General features: G+C 41.8%; 1 protein-coding gene across 3 annotated transcripts in view; it reads right to left on the minus strand.

Annotated features, from left to right (window-relative positions):
* The window catches only part of PGLS (6-phosphogluconolactonase), a 49822-nt gene extending 33099 nt beyond the window's left edge, over window positions 1-16723 (minus strand). The window contains exons 1-2 of one of the 3 annotated variants that reach the window (XM_040346351.1): window positions 16634-16723; window positions 7127-7388 (exon numbers count right to left, since the gene is read on the minus strand). In XM_040346351.1, coding sequence (XP_040202285.1) covers window positions 7127-7381 — 255 coding nt within the window. In that variant the 5' untranslated portion in view covers window positions 7382-7388; window positions 16634-16723. Of the gene's footprint in view, window positions 1-7126; window positions 7389-16443; window positions 16468-16622 lie in introns of those variants that run through there. The other 2 variants (XM_040346353.1, XM_040346352.1) reach the window with 2 other exon arrangements.
* Between the last annotated feature and the right edge of the window lie 1622 nt (window positions 16724-18345).

Raw genomic sequence — 18345 nt, forward strand, 5'->3', positions numbered from 1 at the left:
TTTTATTAATGATGCTGGAGACATTTTGTTACTGCTTGTGGGGGGGGGGGGGAGGTGTCCATTGTGGTTGGCATGGAAGATTGTTTTTGCTGTTGGGGTATTATTGATTCTGCATTCACACCTGAGCAGAGCACACACCGAGTGTATTCTATGCATTTTTGGGGCTTTTTACAGGTGTTTCATAAGCATTTTATAAGCATTTCTGCACGTATATAAGATTTTAGGCATTTTTGTTTTGGCCAATAGAAAGAAGTATAGCTTTGTGACATTATAACTCCTCATTTGGCTTGTATCATTCTTCCTGGATTTACAGTGTGGTGTGATGTTGTCTTTCTCTCTTGGAGGTCATGAACCATTGACATTAGGCTACTTGTCTTTGCAGCAGCTGCAACAGCTTAAAAGGAAGACGAGGAAGAAGATAACCAACACAAGGGATTCGCTGGGACTTGTAGTTCTCCATCTTCTCCTGGGGCTCATGGAGAAGATGGAGAACTACAAGTCCCAGCAAATTATACATACAATAAGGCTCTGAGCCCCCCCCCCCCAGGGATTGATAGGTGCATGCAATCCACCACACCCATCCACCTCAGAGCCTTATTGTATGTAAAACCTGCTGGGACTTGTAGTTCTCCAATCTCCATCTTCTCCATGAGCCCCAGGAGAAGATGGAGAACTACAAGTCCCAGCAGTTTAACTACAATAACAGGGTTCGAGGTGGATGGATGGGGATCAAGCAGTGCAGCATTGGCTTGATCACCCCCAAAGTCATCAGCCCGTGCACTGCACGGGCTGATGACTTTGGGGGCGATCAAGCCAATCCATAGTGGCGTGACACGAGGCATCCATCGGCTTACCTAGCAGCTCAGCTCTGCTCCGCTCGGGCAGTGTAAAGAGATGCGAGCTGCTGCGTGACGTCACTTCCGTTTTTCGTCTGTAAGACGAATGGCCGGAAGTATAGTAATGCTCCCGGAGTCCCGGTGACTTGTCCTCAATGTTCCACTGTGGGGGAAGTTCCTTCACTGACTGCGCAGGCGCAAACTTCCCGACGGAAATCCCCGAACCTCGCCCGGCATCCAGGCTCATTCTTTAACATCCCCGTGGATTGGAGGATGTTAAAAAAAGAGCCAGGAGGCCGAGCGAGCAAAGCGAGCCGTCCGAGCGCAGCGAGGACGTGAGGCCGACTGGCCACTTACCTCAAAATCCACGTCGCCCTGGATGCCGGCTGCCGTTCGGGGATTTCCGTCAGCAAGTTTGCACCTGCGCAGTGCTTGAAGGAACTTTCCCGACAGCTGGAACCAGCTCAGCGCATCAGTTTGCGCATGCGCTGGAACTTCCAGGACACCTGGAACCAGCACGGCAGAACACCGGCGCCCATAGTGGCACTGGCACGGGAAGCTTATCAGCTCTTTGCAATGCGCTCAATAGGTAGGATAAAAGCCCGCAAATGAAGCGCCATGTATGCAATCTAAAGATTGCATTGACGTGGCGCTTCATAGGGCAATGGTGGCCGGCGCTCAATCGAATTTTAAGTAAAGGAATTTTTTTTTTTAAGTCTCTTAAAGGGGCCACTGAAAAAAAGAAAATGTATATATATATATATTTTTTTTTTTTTTTTTTTTTGTGCCTACAGGAGGGGGGGCGGCCCGCCACTGCTTATGGGACATTTTGGTATTTTGTGGACTGCGTTTTTTTGTTTGCAGCATTTGCCACTCGTTTTTTCACAGACAAAATGTGTGTTTGCTTCTTCAGGGGGATCACATATTGGAGTAAGGGATCGATCCCGGCTCCTTACCACGTGATCAGCTGTCATCAATGACAGCTGATCACGTGATGTAAACAGAAGATCGGTAATATATTTTTTTTTCTCTCCTCAAGCTGACAGCGCGAGAAAAAAAAAAAAAAAAAAAAAAAAAAAAAAAAGGGATCACAGGCTTTTGTGTAAGGGACATCAGTCCCGAAAAGGAAGAGGCACAGCCACTTCATCTGTGCCCACCAGTGCCACCAATAAGTGCCCACCAATGAATATTAATGCCAATCAGTGCCACCTATAAATGCCCACGAGTGCCATCAATGCCCACCAGTGGTGCCAATTAATGTCTCATCAGCGTCACCTACCAGTGCCTATCACTGCCACCCATCAGTGCAGCCTCATCAATGAAGGAGAAAAATTACCAGTTTGCAAATTATTATAACAAAATATAAACATTTTCAGTATTTTTGAATTATTTTTTTTTAACAAAAAATAAAAAATCCAGAGGTGATCAAATAGCACCAAAAGAAAGCTCTATTTGTGGAAAAAAAAATATTTGGGTACAGTGTTGTATGACCGCGCAATTGTCGTTCAAAAAGTGACAGCGCTGAAAGCTGAAAATTGGTCTGGGGAGGGGGGGTTTAAGTGGCCAGGAAGCAAGTGGTTAATACGGTTTTAAAAAACAAAAAATTGCGAGCAGGTCGCTCTGTATTGCAGAAAAGACATGCTATGTCTCTCCTCTAATTAAAACTTCCTCGCCTTGGGTGTCAGAGGTGCTACAGTTTTTATGCACATAACGAATTTAATAAAAAGCACATTTTGGTAACAGTTATTGAATCAATTATGTTGACTCATGCTGAGAAGTCATTTCCAGCATCGGGAATTTACTGAAAACTGACACCCACGTTAGTACACAAGCTAAATGCAAACAGAAGGACACTCCCTATTAAAGACACTATTATGCCATCTGTAATTCTGTGTATGCCTTGGCCTTATCGTGACCCGCGCTAAAGATGCAGATCACTGCAGAAAAACCAATTCAGCGTCACACTGCAAACACCCACCAGAACCTAATGAATGATAAATCAGGGCCGGGCAAAATCACAGGGACCAGACAGCACTATTCCTGCCGCGGTCATTACATCCCCTTTATGTAAAGCGGTCTTCAGAGAACCATGGAAAGTCCATGGCTAACCTTGTCTTCTGAAAGTATTAGTTCCCCAACTGTCATGGTGAAGCTTCCACTTACTCGCTGACCTCAAACAAACCTACAGATAAGCAATTCTGACACTCTACAGGTACGTTGCTTTGAATCTGCCGCCTAGCGGGCACGTGCCAGCACGAGCTTCGTGACTTTGCCCGCGGGACCTGCGAACTCGATGTCCCTCGATGTCCCGCGATCGTGTTACGGAGCAGCAGAACAGGGGGGATGCCGTTGTAAACAAGGCATCTCCCTGTTCTGACAAGTGACAGGACACTTGTCAACAGCAGCAACGATCAGTGTCACGTCACAGGTAGCCCAGCCCCCACACTGTTAGAATCATTGCATTGGCAATACTGACAGGCTAATTTCTATAGGAGGAAAACGGATTTGCTCTGCGGGGGCGACACTCTGGAACCAAATCTCGCTTAACATTCGCATCTCCCCAAGCCTATATACGTTCAGGAAGAAGCTGAAGACCTGGCTATTCTGCCAAGCATTTCAATCCTAGGCCAATTTTTCTTCGTTCATCTACTCGCTGATTTCTTGTCTTTTTCTCCCTCCTCTTTTATTTATGCTCCCCTCGCCAGAACATCCGGGCTATTTTGTCACAAAGCGCTTTGGCACCGCCGACCGGTGGTATATGCGCGCTTCACAAACAAATAGTAATAAATAAAATAAATAAATAAATATTTCCTAGGACACATTTAACCCCTTCCTCGCCCCCTGCCAGTATCATTTACACAGCAATCAGTGCATTTTTATAGCACTGATCACTGTATAAACGACAATGGTCGCAAAATAGCGTCAAAAGTGTCCAATGTGTCCACCGCAATATCGCAGTCACAATATAAAAAAAAAAATCCCCTTTTTTGTAGACGCTATAACTTTTGCGCAAACCAATCAATATACGCTTACTGCGATTTTTTTGTTACCAAAAATATGTAGAAGAATACGTATCGGCCTAAACTGAGGAAAAAAAACATTTATTTTTTATATATTTTTTTGGGGGATATTTATTATAGCAAAAGGTAAAAAATATTGCTTTTTTTTTTCAAAATTGTCGCTCTTTTTGTTTATAGCGCAAAAAATAAAAACCGCAGAGGTGATCAAATACCACCAACAGAAAGCTCTATTTGTGGGAAAAAAGGGACCTCAATTTTGTTTGGAAGCCACGTCGCACGACCGCGCAATTGTCAGTTAAATCAACGCAGTGCCGAATTGCAAAAAGTGGCCTGGTCAATTGGCAGCCAAATCCTCCGGGGCTGAGGTGGTTAAAGGTGCAAGTCGGAGCTCTATGATCTGAACCCTTGCATCACTCACCTAAAGCTCCTCTTTAAGCAGGCCATAGATAACTCCATTTTCTTTTCTTCCATCACAGGTGGAAGAAAAGAAAATGCCTTGATTTCCCCATGAACACAGTTATTGTTGATGGGAGAATCCCTTTCGTAGCGCTATTGTGCTCTGCCGGCGGGAAATCTTCCCGGCTGGCAGAACACACTGATAACATATAGTGGCTCTAGCTGTTGACTGCAATTGCATGCCAAAAATCAGACAGGCTGGTTTACACAAGTCAATAGATGGACTGACTTGGGTACAATCAGCCTGCCCACACACGAAACAAAATTTGTCCAGTCCCTGCTGAACTGGCCAAATTTGGACCCTGGCTTAACCCAGGTAGAATATTATTGGATGAATAGTGACTGCACCCTATCAGATCTGAGATTCCAGCGTGACTGCATCCTGCGCCATTGTACTCTGGGAGCCATGGGTTTTGTGACTGCCTGACTACAATAGTCAACGTTGTGGGAACAGTTTGGGGATGGCCCCTTCCTTTTCCAACATGACTGCGCACCAGTGCACAAAGCAAGGTCCATAGGGGCTGATCCTCAAAAGGGATACGCCGGCGTAACTGCTGTTACGCCGTCGTATCCCTGTTTCTAACTAACTATGGAACTGATCCACAGAATCAGTTTTCCATAGTTAGGCAGAAGGTCCGACATGTGTAAGGGACTTATACTGCCGGATCTTAGGATGCAGTACCGCATCCGCTGCTGGGGGCATTTTGCGTCGAAATGCCGCCTCGGGTATGCAAATTAGCACTTACGAAGATCCACGAAGCTTTTCAGCTTCGTTTTTTCTCCGTAAGTTTTAGTTTGCAAACGCAAAATTAGGGCTGCTTTTACAAAGTGTAAACTGTTTACACCATGTAAAAGCAGACCCTTCTGTCCAGCGACGCAATTTTTTTTTTTTTTTTGAATTTTTTTTTTTTCCCCGACGCAACTTTATTGACCTGTCGCGATCCACAAAGCTCGGCGTAACGTAATTTCGCGCTATGCACGTCGGGAAAATTACGTCACGAGCATGCGCAGTACGGCCGGCGCGGGAGAGCGCCTAATTTAAATGGGAATCGCCCCCATGAAAAGAGGAACGCCTTGCGCCGGCGGAATTTAAGTTACACAGCCAAAAATTTCTAGGTAAGTGCTTTGTGGATCGGGCACTTAGGTAGAAATTTTAAGGCAGTGTAACTTAAATGGGAAAAATTAAGTTACGCCGGATCTTTGTGGATTACCCCCATAAAGAAATGGATGAGCGAGTTTGGGGTGGAGGATCTTGACTGACCTTGACCTCAACCCGATAAGACACCTTTGGGGTGAATCAGAGTGGAGACTGCAAGTCAGGTCTTCTCATCCACATCAGTGCCTGATCTCACAAATGCGCTTCTGGAAGAATGGTCAAACATTCCCATAGAAACACTCCTAAACCTTGTGGACAGCCTTCCCAAAACCATTGAAGTTGTTATAGCTGCAAAGGGTGGGCCAACTCAATATTGAACCCAACGGACTAAGACTGGGGTGACATTAAAAGGACATGTGTGTGTAATGGCAGGCGTCTCAATAATTTTGGCAATATAGTGTATATCAGGGTTTGACAAATTTGCTTGGAATCTAGGAGCCAGCTAAAAAAGTTAGGAGCCAGAAAACGCGCCCTGTCCCGCCGAGCTCGCACGCAGAAGCGAACACATATGTGAGTAGTGTCCACATATCTAAACCGTATTCAAACCACACGTGAGGTATCGCCGCAATCGTTAGAGCGAGAGCAATAATTCTAGCCCTAGACTTCCTCTGTAACTCAAAACATGCAACCTGTAAATATTTTTAAATGTCGCCTATGGAGATTTTAAAGGGTAAAAGTTTGTCACCATTCCACGAGCGGATGCAATTTTGAAGCGTGACATGTTGGGTATCAATTTACTCGGCGTAACATTATCTTTCACAATATAAAAAATTCGGCTAACTTTACTGTTGTCTTATTTTTTAATAAAAAAAAAGTGTATTTTTTCCCCAAAAAAGAGCGCTTGTAAGACCGCTGCGACAGAAAGTATTGCAATGACCGCCATTTTATTCTCTTGGGTGTTAGAATAAAAAATATATATATATATAATGTTTGGGGGTTCTAATTAGAGGGAAGGAGATGGCAGTGAAAACAGTGAAAAAACACATTAGAACTGCTAGAACCGTTTTACTTGTAATGCCAAACGGCCACCACAAGATGGCGCCAGATCACAGAAGGCCGCGGCCTCAATTACCGACGGGCGGCCGGTAATTGAGGCTGCGGCTTTGCGGCCAAAGCTTCCTTCTGTGAAGCCGCGGCCTCAATAACTGGCAGGCTCGGGCGCCAGGTCACAATTTCTTGTCGCAATTGCGACCGGGAGCCTGAATTTTGTCGAGCCCTGGTGTATATGGCAGATTTAAAGGAAACCTGCCATGAGATTAAAATATGCAGGACACAACTGCCGGTCCTTCCTTCTGAGAATGCCAACTGCAGACCAGCAGATATTTTCAGAGTTACTGACCTTCATTTAGGGTTTGGCTCTGCCCTCTCCCATCCCATGCAATGGTCAGTAGATCCCATACAATAAGTGGCCACTAGTGAGGGGCAGGAGGGAAAAGGGTCATTTGCGAACCTCGAAAGAGGAAGAAGTCGATATTTGCATAATAGTGCACCCTGAATTTTAAGGCTTCTGGAGACCCCACGTGTGCATTTCATTCCCACTACCAGTGTAGATGACTATAGATTGTTTTTTAGCATTCAAATGACATAAGGACAGCTGTAACCGGACTAGTTGCTATAGTGAACACAATACTGAAGTCTCTCCCAAACCAGCTACATACCAGATACTCTCCATACGTGCTCTCAGGATCCGTAAAGGGAACAAGCCTCTCGTCGCACATGGCCACCTTCCAGCCCTCTGTATTGAGCCCGGCTGTTTTGGGCAATTCCCGGCTGAGCAGCTGTACCAGACTCCCTCCAGACAGTCCCAGGCGGAAGTTACTCTTGCCACGGGATTCATGGACTAGGAGCTGTGACAAAGAGAGCGCAAGCTCTTCCGTAGAGGGAAACTCGCGGATCTGACGACTGGAAGACATCACGGATCTGGAGAAAGGAAATCACCAATAACGCATTATACAGAGATACGGCAATTCATTCCAGAAGCGTGCTTGTAATCCAAAGTAATTTTCAAGCATGCTTGTAATCAAAGCAAATTTCCCCATAAGAAATATTGGAAACTAAAATGATTCGTTCCACAGCCATTTAGTCATAAATCAGTTTATAGTCCATATAAACAGATTATAGCAATGTGATTGGTTGTGTAACCATAAAATATCCATCCACAAATGGGAGCTTCCACAAGAGGGTTGGAAGGCGCTTTTAAGGGTGGCAATATGGTTATATTTATAAAGTTCTATTACTTTGTTACGCAGGTCTTTTGACTGTTCTTTTCTGCTCCCCATGGCTTAGTATCTAGCCTGCTTAGTGTATCCATGTGAGAGCCAACAAACTCATTGACTATTTATACACAGACACTAATTGCGACTTAAAAAGCCACAAATGTGGGAAATTAACCATTAATAGCCATTTTAACCTATGTATCCCACCTTCTGTGTCGGTACCAAGGCCAAACATTCCAGGGTATGTCAACTTTTTATCAGGGCCTATTGGGTGATTTCTGTTATCATTATGATTTTAAAAAAGTGGTAATCACATACATTAAAAATTTCACATGATTGGTAGTCACATAATATCATGGGTAACATAATAAATGATAATTGATAACCCAGCAATGAGCTCAGAAATATAAAAAAATAAAAAAAATTAGTTAATGATTCAAACACATCAAAACCTATGGTATGTGCATGACTGCTGAGGCATGATATCAACTAAACGAGAGGCTTGACGCGTTTCGTGGACTTAATCCACTCATCAGGAGCAGGCTATACAGTAAGGGCACCTAAAAAGTCACCCTGAAGTAGTCACAAGACCATGACGTAACGCCGTAGGAAGTGCGACCACGTGATACATGCAATCAGCCGGAGGCCAGCAGACGTAAGCCGGCTTGTCATTTCGCCGTGTCCTGTCCTGATCGCGATTTGCCTCTTTTTAACTTTTTAATTGTAAGACAGGGCTCGACAAATCCCGGGCGCCAGGTCGCCATGGTGACTAGAAATAGTGTCCTGGCGACTTGGCTTGGAAGGTGGCACCATCTAGTGGTGAGCCGTTGGTATTACAAGTTATTACCACCAGATGTGAGCTGGCGCCATCTGGTGGTGGCCGTTGGTATTACAAGTTAAAGAGGAGTTCCTCCCAAATTTGGAACTTCCTCTTAACCCACTCCTCTCCCCCTTACATGCCACATTTGGCATGTAATTTTTTGGGGGGGGAGTGGGGGCTTCAGGAGGAGTGGGACTTCCTGTCCCACTTCCTCCTTCCGGGTAGACGATTAAGCCTAATCGCCTAGGCGATTAAGCTTAATCACCTACAGGAAGGGGCTGCTGTAGGCGATCGCCCAGGACACGTCACAGGTCCTCGGCGATCGCCTGTCCAATCAGACGGCGCCTCGTCGGGCCGCTCGCGCATGCGCAGTGGGTGCCCGGCCGTGAAGCCGAAAGCTGTCACGGCCGGGTGCCCACACTGAGCATGAAGACGCCGGCCGGCGAGGGGGGGCGAGGAGCGGAGCCCCGTCCGGCGCGGCGCTGGAGCCGTGGAGCAGGTGAGTGTCGGTTTATTAAAAGCCAGCAGCTACACTTTTTGTAGCTGCTGACTTTTAATAAACTTACAAAATGGGTGGAAAACCCCTTTAAACAGCAATTCTAATGTCATGTTTCACTATTTTCACTGCCATCTTCTTCCCTCTAATTAGAACCCCCAAACATTATATATATTTTTTATCCTAACACCCTAGAGAATAAAATGGCGATCGTTGCAATACTTTCTGTCACGCCGTATTTGCGCAGCGGTCTTACAAGCGCACTTTTTGGGGAAAAAATTACACTTTTTTTAATTAAAAAAATAAGACAACAGTAAAGTTATCCCCATTTTTTTTAATATTATGAAAGATAATGTTACGCCGAGTAAATTGATACCCAACATGTTACGCTTCAAAATTGCGTCCGCTCGTGGAATGCCGACAAACTTTTACCCTTTAAAATCTCCATAGGTGACGTTTAAAAAAAATCTACAGGTTGCATGTTTTGAGTTACAGAGGAGGTCTAGGGCTAGAATTATTGCTCTCGCTCTACCAATCGCGGCGATACCTCGAATGTGTGGTTTGAACACCGTTTACATATGCAGGCGCTGCTCACGTATGTGTTCGCTTCTGCGTGCAAGCTCGTCGGGACGGGGCGCGTTTTCTGGCTCCTAACTTTTTTAGCTGGCTCCTAGATTCCAAGCAAATTTGTCAAACCCTGTTGTAAGAGTCCATTTTTATTAAAATATCAGTATCCCCTTCACCTACGATCTTCACTATTGTGGCATTATTTCTCCCACCTCACCTCCAACTGCTCCATTTGATCATCCACCCATAGACTCTCTTTAATTGTTCAGTGTTCACCATTCAATTTGTCACATTTGTGGGGAGATACATCTCCACTGTTTGGACTTGTCAGCCCATCATATCACTTCAAGTGCACAGTGTTTTGGATATTTAGCTCTTTTGTGTATTTCACCATTACTTTAGCGCTTATCACTTTTTATTATTATTCACCTAAAAAGAGTAAAAGGTTGATAATCAATGGTAATTGACTAAAAATTAGGAAAGAGAACCAAAGAACTAAATCTTAGTACTCTTACCTATAAGTAAAATAGAGGAACGTAGATCATGGTATGAAATGTAGGAAGCAATGGGGTGTGAACTAGCCCTAAATCTACTAAATATGTTCCAGGTGCATCACAACCTAAGTTTGTTTACTTTAAAAAGCAGCCTGCATAGAAAAGCCTGTCTCCTGCCAACATTTTGCAGAGAACAACCTAAAATACTCCCTGATGAGTGAGTCATAGCTACAATTGTCAAATCAGTAAGGGGCATGCTGGACCTCTGCAGAGAGACCACTGCACCCCCACAGAGTGCAGAGGTTCCCTTTTACAGCATGCTGCCAGAGGACAGACTTTTCTACAAAGGCTGTGCCCGATTACTAAAGAACACAAACTGCAATCACATGTCCACAGAGGAAGTGCACTGTGTAATCTCTTCTTCCTGCATTACCAATCAGACTCAAAACTTCCAAGGCAGAGTTATACGTTTTTTTTACTAGTAACGGCGGTCATCTGCTATGTTTAGCAGTATTGCGACAGACAGGTCGGACACTTTTGACACATTTTTGGGACTATTGACATTTACAGAGCGATCAGTGCTAGAACTATGCATAATGTAAATGTCACTGGCAGGGAAGGGGTTAACGGTGTTCCATGTGTGTGTGTTCTAACTGTGGGGGGATGGGACTGACTAGGAGAGATGACAGATCGCTGTTACTACTTTGTAGAAACACCTGTCTTCTCTCCTCTGACAGCACAGGGATTTGTTTGTTTACACACACACGCACACGCACACGCACACAAACCCCTGTGCTGCCGCTCGTGCACGAGATCGCGCCCGCCTGCCGTGCGCACGAGTGCCTCTGGCAGCGCTCGCGCGCCCTCTGGTGGCTCTCCTTGGCAACGCCGTATATGTACAGGATTTCGCCCAGGATAGCCATTCTACCGCAGTATATCTGCGTGAGCTGGTCGTGAACCGGTTAAAGTGTATTTTTTCTATTCCAAAAATTGCAAAACCGCTGTGCAAACACTGCGTGACATAAAAAAATTGCAATGAACGCCATTTTAACTGCTTCCCGACCGCCGCACGTACTTATACGTCGACAGACTGGCACGGCTGCGCAAATAGGCGTATATATACGTCCCCTTTAATTTGCGAATGCGAGCTCCGTGACCGTGCCCACAGAACCCACGGACTCGATTTCCGCCGGTGTCCTGCGACCTGGTCACAGAGCTGAAGAGTGGGAAGATGTCAGTGTAAACACATCTCCCCGTCCTTCCCCCGACATGTCACTGATCGTCTGTTCTCTGTCATCGGGAACAGTGACGTGTCACGGCAAGCCACACCCCCTAGGTCACACTTAACCCCCCTTCAGCGCCCCCTACAGGTTAACCCTTTCACTGCCAGTGTCATTTTTTCAGAAAAAAGTGCATTTTTATAGCACTGACTGCTATAAAAATTACATTGGTCCCAAAAATGGTGTCAAAAGTGTCCAATGTGTCCTCCATAATGTCGCAGTCACGATAAAGATTGCTGATCGCCGCCATTACTAGTAAAAAAAAAAATATATTAATAAAAATGCCATAAACCTATGCCCTATTTTGTAGCGCTATGGGCCAGATCCACAGAGAGAGTACGCCGGCGTATCTACTGATACGCCGGCGTACTTTCAAATTACCCGCGTCGTATCTTTAGTTTGAATCCTCAAACCAAGATACGACAGCATCTGGGTTCGATCCGACAGGCGTACGGATCGTAGATGCAATACTTCGGCGTCCGCTGGGTGGAGTTTGCATCGTTTTCCGCGTCGGGTATGCAAATTAGCTTTTTCCGACGATCCACGAACGTACGCGCGGCCGTTGCATTCTCTTACGTCATCTCTAGTCGGCTTTTTCCGGCGTATAGTTAAAGCTGCTATTTTGCGGCGTATAGATAGACTTGCCATGTTAAGTATGGCCGTCGTTCCCGCGCCGAAATTTGAATTTTTTTTTTGCGTAAGTTGTCCGTGAATAGGGATGGACGTAAGTCATGTCTAAGTAAAAAAAATGCACGGCGGGAAATTTTGAAACGGAGCATGCGCAGTTCAATCGGCGCGGTGACGCGCTTCATTTAAATGAATCACACCCCCTAATCGCCGATTTGAATTCCGCCGCCAGAAATACACTACGACGCCGTAACTTACGGCGCAAATTCTTCCAGGATTCGACTTAAAGCCAGGTAAGATACAGCGGTGTAGCATATCTCTGATACGCTGCGCCTATCCATTTCTATGTGGATCTGGCCCTATAACTTTTGCGCAAACCAAAATAAACGCTTATTGCGATTTTTTTACCAAAAATATGTAGAAGAATACGCATCGGCCTAAACTTCTTTATATGTTTTTTGGGGATATTTATTATAGCAAAAAGTAAAAAAATATTGATTTTTTTTTTAAATTGTCGCTTTATTTTTGACTCCACACCACGCGAGCTCGCATGAATGTGTGGAGTTCTTGCAGGGAGGACGGACCAGAGACAGTGGCCAAGGGACACTAGAAAACCAGGTTCGGGGGCCACTCTGTGCAAAAGGAGCTGCACCGTGGAGGCAAGTATAACATGTTTGTTATTTAAAAAAATTAATAAAAATTCTTTACAACCGCTTTGATCTCTGCTAAAAAAAAAAAAAAGTTTGGGGGTTATAAGTCATTTTCTAGCACAAAATACTGATTTAAACTTGTAAACAAAAAGTGCCAGAAAGAGTCTGGCCGGCAAGTGGCTAGAAGTCAAAAACTGTGAATGCTAACTAGATTTTATATATAAAAAAATAATAAAAACACCTTGGTGATCCTCTAGAGGCGCCCTCTATACAGACCGGTGCCCGGCACACACACAGACGCGCCCAGCCAGTGCCAGCTGTAGGTAGCCGGGATGCTGGAGGAGATGCAGTTTCCTAGGTAACCAGAAAACCCTTGTGGCGCTTTAGACGCAGCGGGGCTCCCTCCGAGGATGGCAAAGAATAAACAGCTATTAACTTTACACCTGTTATGCCGGCTGGATGCCTCTTGACATATCCGAGAAAAACATTTCCACAGGCTGAGGGTTTTTTATTCTTTTTGAAGACGTCTGAATCAGTAAGAAAGTCATTCACTTTGGTTCCAAGAGCCACTTATTATCTAATTGTCCTTCGGAAGAAGGCGGAAAATCGCTACCGAGACGAGAACAATTTATCAGCCGTCTCACATAAAAGGTGTGCGTGTAATGGCGAGATTTGTGAAGGAAGATTAATAATAAAATCGAATTCTTCATACGCAGAAAATACGACAGACAGAGCCAATCACAGCCACGTGAAAAACCGCCACTATGTATTCTAATGCTGGCCGTACACTATACCAAAAATCCAACGCACACACTGACGAAAAACCAACAATCGGCCGCGAGAGCAAGCGCCATTGTGTAATGACCGATAAAGCGTTCAATGGACGTACATGAATCTATTTTTTGGTCGTTTTTCTCCACATATACCTGGGAAAAGGGTTCGGAAGGCAAACACCTTTCATTTTATCGTTCGTTTGGCAGAAAATTTACAAACTTGCCCTTCGGTTTTTCAGCTCAAAAACGTCCCAACTATTTTGTGCCCATTAACTGGCCAAATGACCAGGCTGATTTTTCATATAGTGTATGGCCAGCGTAAGGCTGGAGGAATACATATATTTTTTATTTTATTTATTTATTTATTATGGTTGAACTGGATGGACTTGTGTCTTTTTTCAATCTATGTAACCATGTCTACATTCTGTTAATCATCAATAGCAAAAACATGAAATTTTATATACTACATAGACAAACACAATAACATGTAAAAAAAAAAAAGATTATTCTTCATTCTAACGATGAGGCAGGATTCTACAAAAAAATATATAAATAATAATAATAATAATAATAATAATAATAATAATAATAGAAAAAGCTTCATCTGCATAATATATAAATAATATATAAATAATATAAAAATGTAAAAGTAAAATCTTAATATATTATTACATAAGAAAACGCCACCAAAAGACATTAAAAAAAAAAAGAAGAAGAAAAGAAGATTACTATTAATAATGATAATCTAGTTTTTTTTTTAAAGTCTATGTGTAATATTATACCTATGAATATTTTGCTATTATTTTTTTACAAATATTGTTATTAATATTCATACCAATAATATGTTTAGCAAAATCTTCATAGGTATATTATTTTACATAGACAAACTTTTAAGCTTTTTTTAAAAGATTATTATAATCATTACTTTTATCATCATCATAATATTATTAATAATACCAATAATAATTTTAAGAATGAATAATACATTTTTAAGTCTATATTTGTATGTTTGTCTATGCAAAATATACCTGGAATGATTTTTCTATTAGTATTAATGTTGTTAATAATAATAATAATATTATTATTATCATCAATAGTAATAGAAAAATCATCCTAACAACAACATTAATAGAAAAATCATTACAGGTATATTCTGCATAGACAAATCCACAAAAAGATTTAAAAATGTATTATTCATTCTTATTCCTATTAATAATAATGATTATAAATATTTTAGGTCTTAAAAGTTTGTCTACGTAGAATATTATAGAAGATTTTGCTATTATTTGTATGATCATGATTATTATTATTAGAAAAATATTTATCTGTATAATATTGCAATAATATTTTTTAAAGTCTCTTTTAAAATCTTTTTGTGGGTTTCCACTAGATTTTTCGGATATTATTATTGACAAAATAAAAAACATATTCTGGAAATCATTAATAATAATGTTAATAATATTATTATTATATTATTATTAATTGCCAGCATGTGTTTTTTTTAATTGTCAATAATATTATTATTATTATTATTATTATTATTATTATTAATAATAATAATAATAATAATAATAAATATTCTTCATAGTATTATTATTATTGATTGCCAGAATGTGTTTTTTTTAATTGTCAATAATATTATTATTATTAATAATAAATAATAATATTCTTCATAGTATTATTATTATTGATTACCAGAATGTGTTTTTTTTTAATTGTCAATAATAATATTAATAATAATATTCGTAGTATTATTATTATTATTGACAATTTAAAAAAAACACAATTATTATTATTAATATTATTGACAATTTAAAAAAAAAAACATTCTGGCAATTATTAATAATAATAATAATAATAATAATAATAATAATACGAAGAATATTATTAATGATGCTTGCCAGAATGTGTTTTTTATTTTATTTTATCATTATTATTGTTATTAGGAAATGTTAAAAATATTATATATTATGATGATCATCCGTACCACAATTATTAATGACAGCAAAAATGTTCCCACAAAAAATAATGTTGGTAATAATACTAGCAAGTTATGAAGAACATAACATTCTAAAAATAATATTATACATTATGATGATCATTAATCATATTATTACTAATACCAGCAATATTTGCATACTTATAAGATAGATAAAAAAAAAAAATATGTATAATATATATATATATATATATATTATTATTATTATTATTATTATTATTATTATTAATAATAATAATAATAATAATAATATTATTATTAGTAGTTCAAATGATAAGAACTTGACACTATAAATATATTTCACATTTTAACAATCAAAAATTGTCACTAACAAAAATGTAAAAGTAAAATCTTAATATATTATTACACAATAGACACATGTAACAAAGACAATTAAAGCAAATGTAAAGAAAAAAAAAAAAAGTTATAATAAGTTCCTATGACTTGCAATGCTGAGCACACACCCAAGAGACACGTTACAATCCCAGGATAAAGAATCCCCCCGGGTCTCCATCTGTCTGATTCCCAGGGAAGACCCCAGGAGAATTCCCCCCCCCCATTTGGAAAAACTAATAAACACCACAATGAAGAGCGATCTGTCAGTGTGACTCTTCTCTTTTATAAAAACTTTTCAATGTTTTTTTTTCTTCACATGCTATGTACTAAAAACAGAATGAAATCCCAAGTTACAGAACCCGTGGTGATCTCCCCACCAAGGTGAATGTTTATACAGAAGCGGATCTGACATTCCCTGTATGTGAATCTTCCGGGTGCACATGGCGGTGGCGATGACCGGCTGACCTCCGGTGACCCCCTGGTGAATATTTGGTGAAAGTCGCATTCACCGATTTATAAATAAGCCCCACCATGTCCCTAGAAATCCTCGCTGCACCTCGCCCCCCACCCGGCGTACCCCAATACAGAATAGGCTGGTCACCAGTGTACAATATAGATCCAGTATTGATTATTACCTGATCAATGATCAATAAATCCATATATAATAATAATCACCCATAGAATCTCCTCCCCTTCTATCAGCAGGCAGCCCCTCACCTGTTACATGCACACAGCCCAACACATGAGGACAATGCAGAATACAATGACAGCTCCCACCCCACACCCACACACACACTGCAACACTCCCCATTCCTCCCTCCTCCCCCCTCCACCATCCCGCACAGGGGAACACATGGCCCTCCTATGTACACACACAACACAGCACCGTACTGTACCGAGCACTCACTCTGCTGCCGAATGAGATGAATAGAGACAGAGAGGGAACTGCCAGGTGAGTGGGCGGAAGTGACGTCTTCACTCCCTACCTGTACGGCTTCAGTAAGGGCGGAAGCGAGGGAGAGAATCACACCGCATGCTCTGCTGCTCGTTTCTTCAGAGAGCAGGAAGTGACCACAACTAAGGGCGGAAGTGGTGCTAGGGCGTGAGAGAGAACTGGCAATAGAGTTGCATGATCGCTAACAAGAGTTCTAAGGGATTTAAAGAGGAACTGCAGTCTGCTTATATAATTTGTAATAAAAACATATAATTTGTAATAAAAACAACAAGAAGCTTCCCTCCAACCACTTTTCATTATATATATATATATATATATATATATATATATATATATATCTATATATATATATATATATATATATATATATATATATATATATATATATATATATATATATATATATTGTGATTCTTTACTTGCCAAATATGCTGCAGGAATCTCCCTCCACTAGTCAGGCTGTAACCATTTTTACTGTGGGCAGCTGAAGCTGCTGCCTGTTAACTCCCTGGATTTACACCGACACACAGAGGCACACCTCCAGCCATGCAGCTCTCATTGGCCCTCTTATGACTCCCCCCCCCCCTTCCTGACATTGGCCCTCTTATGACTCCCCCCCCTTCCTGACAAACTCTCACAAGAGTGTGTGAGAGAGAGCTATGCATGATGTCATAAGCCTAGGCTTTTTACCAGACAAGAAACAGGAAGTGGGCTGTATAAGGTATTTACTGTCAAAAAAATATATTTTACTATCCAAAGTTAAAACAACAAGGGCAGAAGATTTAATAGATGGAAAGATGAAAAATGACTGAAGGTCCGCTTTTCGTCCTTACCAATTTTCTGTGGCCACCAATATTTTCCAGCACTGCCTTAACCCTCTTGGGCATGGAGTTTATCCTATAAATCAGTACAGCGCAATAGTACATAAATAGATAATTAATGCATCACAACATGAATGTCTACTTATAAATCAGAAAAAAAGTCCATCAGTGCATGTGTAAAGCGCAGAACAAAGGTGCAAAAGGACGTTAAAACAGGTGACACAGATCCCTCCACCGCACAGAGGGCCAGATTCTCAAAGGCGTTACGACGGCGCAACGCCATTTGCGCCGCCGTAAGTCCTAATCTGGCCCAGGGTATCTATACGACTGATTCTTTGAATCAGTTACGCATAGATACCCATTAGATCTGACAGGCGTAAGTCTCTTACGCTGTCAGATCTTAAATGCAATTTTTTTCCCCGCCGCTAGGTGTCGCATCGTCGTTTTCCCCGTCGTCTATGCAAATTAGCTAGTTACGCGAGATTCCCGAACGTACGCGCGGACGACGCAGTGATTTTACGACGTTTCCGTAAGCGTAAACTTGCCCCTGCTATAATGAGGGGCAAGTTTACGTAGGTCCGTCGTATGACATGTTAAGTATGGCGTCGGGTCAGCGTTGGCTTTTTCCATCGTTTACGTCGTTTTCATAAGTCGTTCGCGAATACGACTTTACGTCAATGACGCTCAAAGCACATTGACGTTTTCCGTCGTGAGCTGGAGCATGCGCACTGGGCTATTTTTCCACCCGGCGCATGCGCAGTTCGATCGGCGCGGGGGCGCGCTTAATTTAAATACAAGCCGCCCCCTTTGAATTACGCGGCCTTACGCCGGGCCAATTACACT

Source organism: Rana temporaria, chromosome 3 (genome assembly GCF_905171775.1).
Source record: "Rana temporaria chromosome 3, aRanTem1.1, whole genome shotgun sequence".
In the NCBI taxonomy this organism is placed as follows: domain Eukaryota; kingdom Metazoa; phylum Chordata; class Amphibia; order Anura; family Ranidae; genus Rana; species Rana temporaria.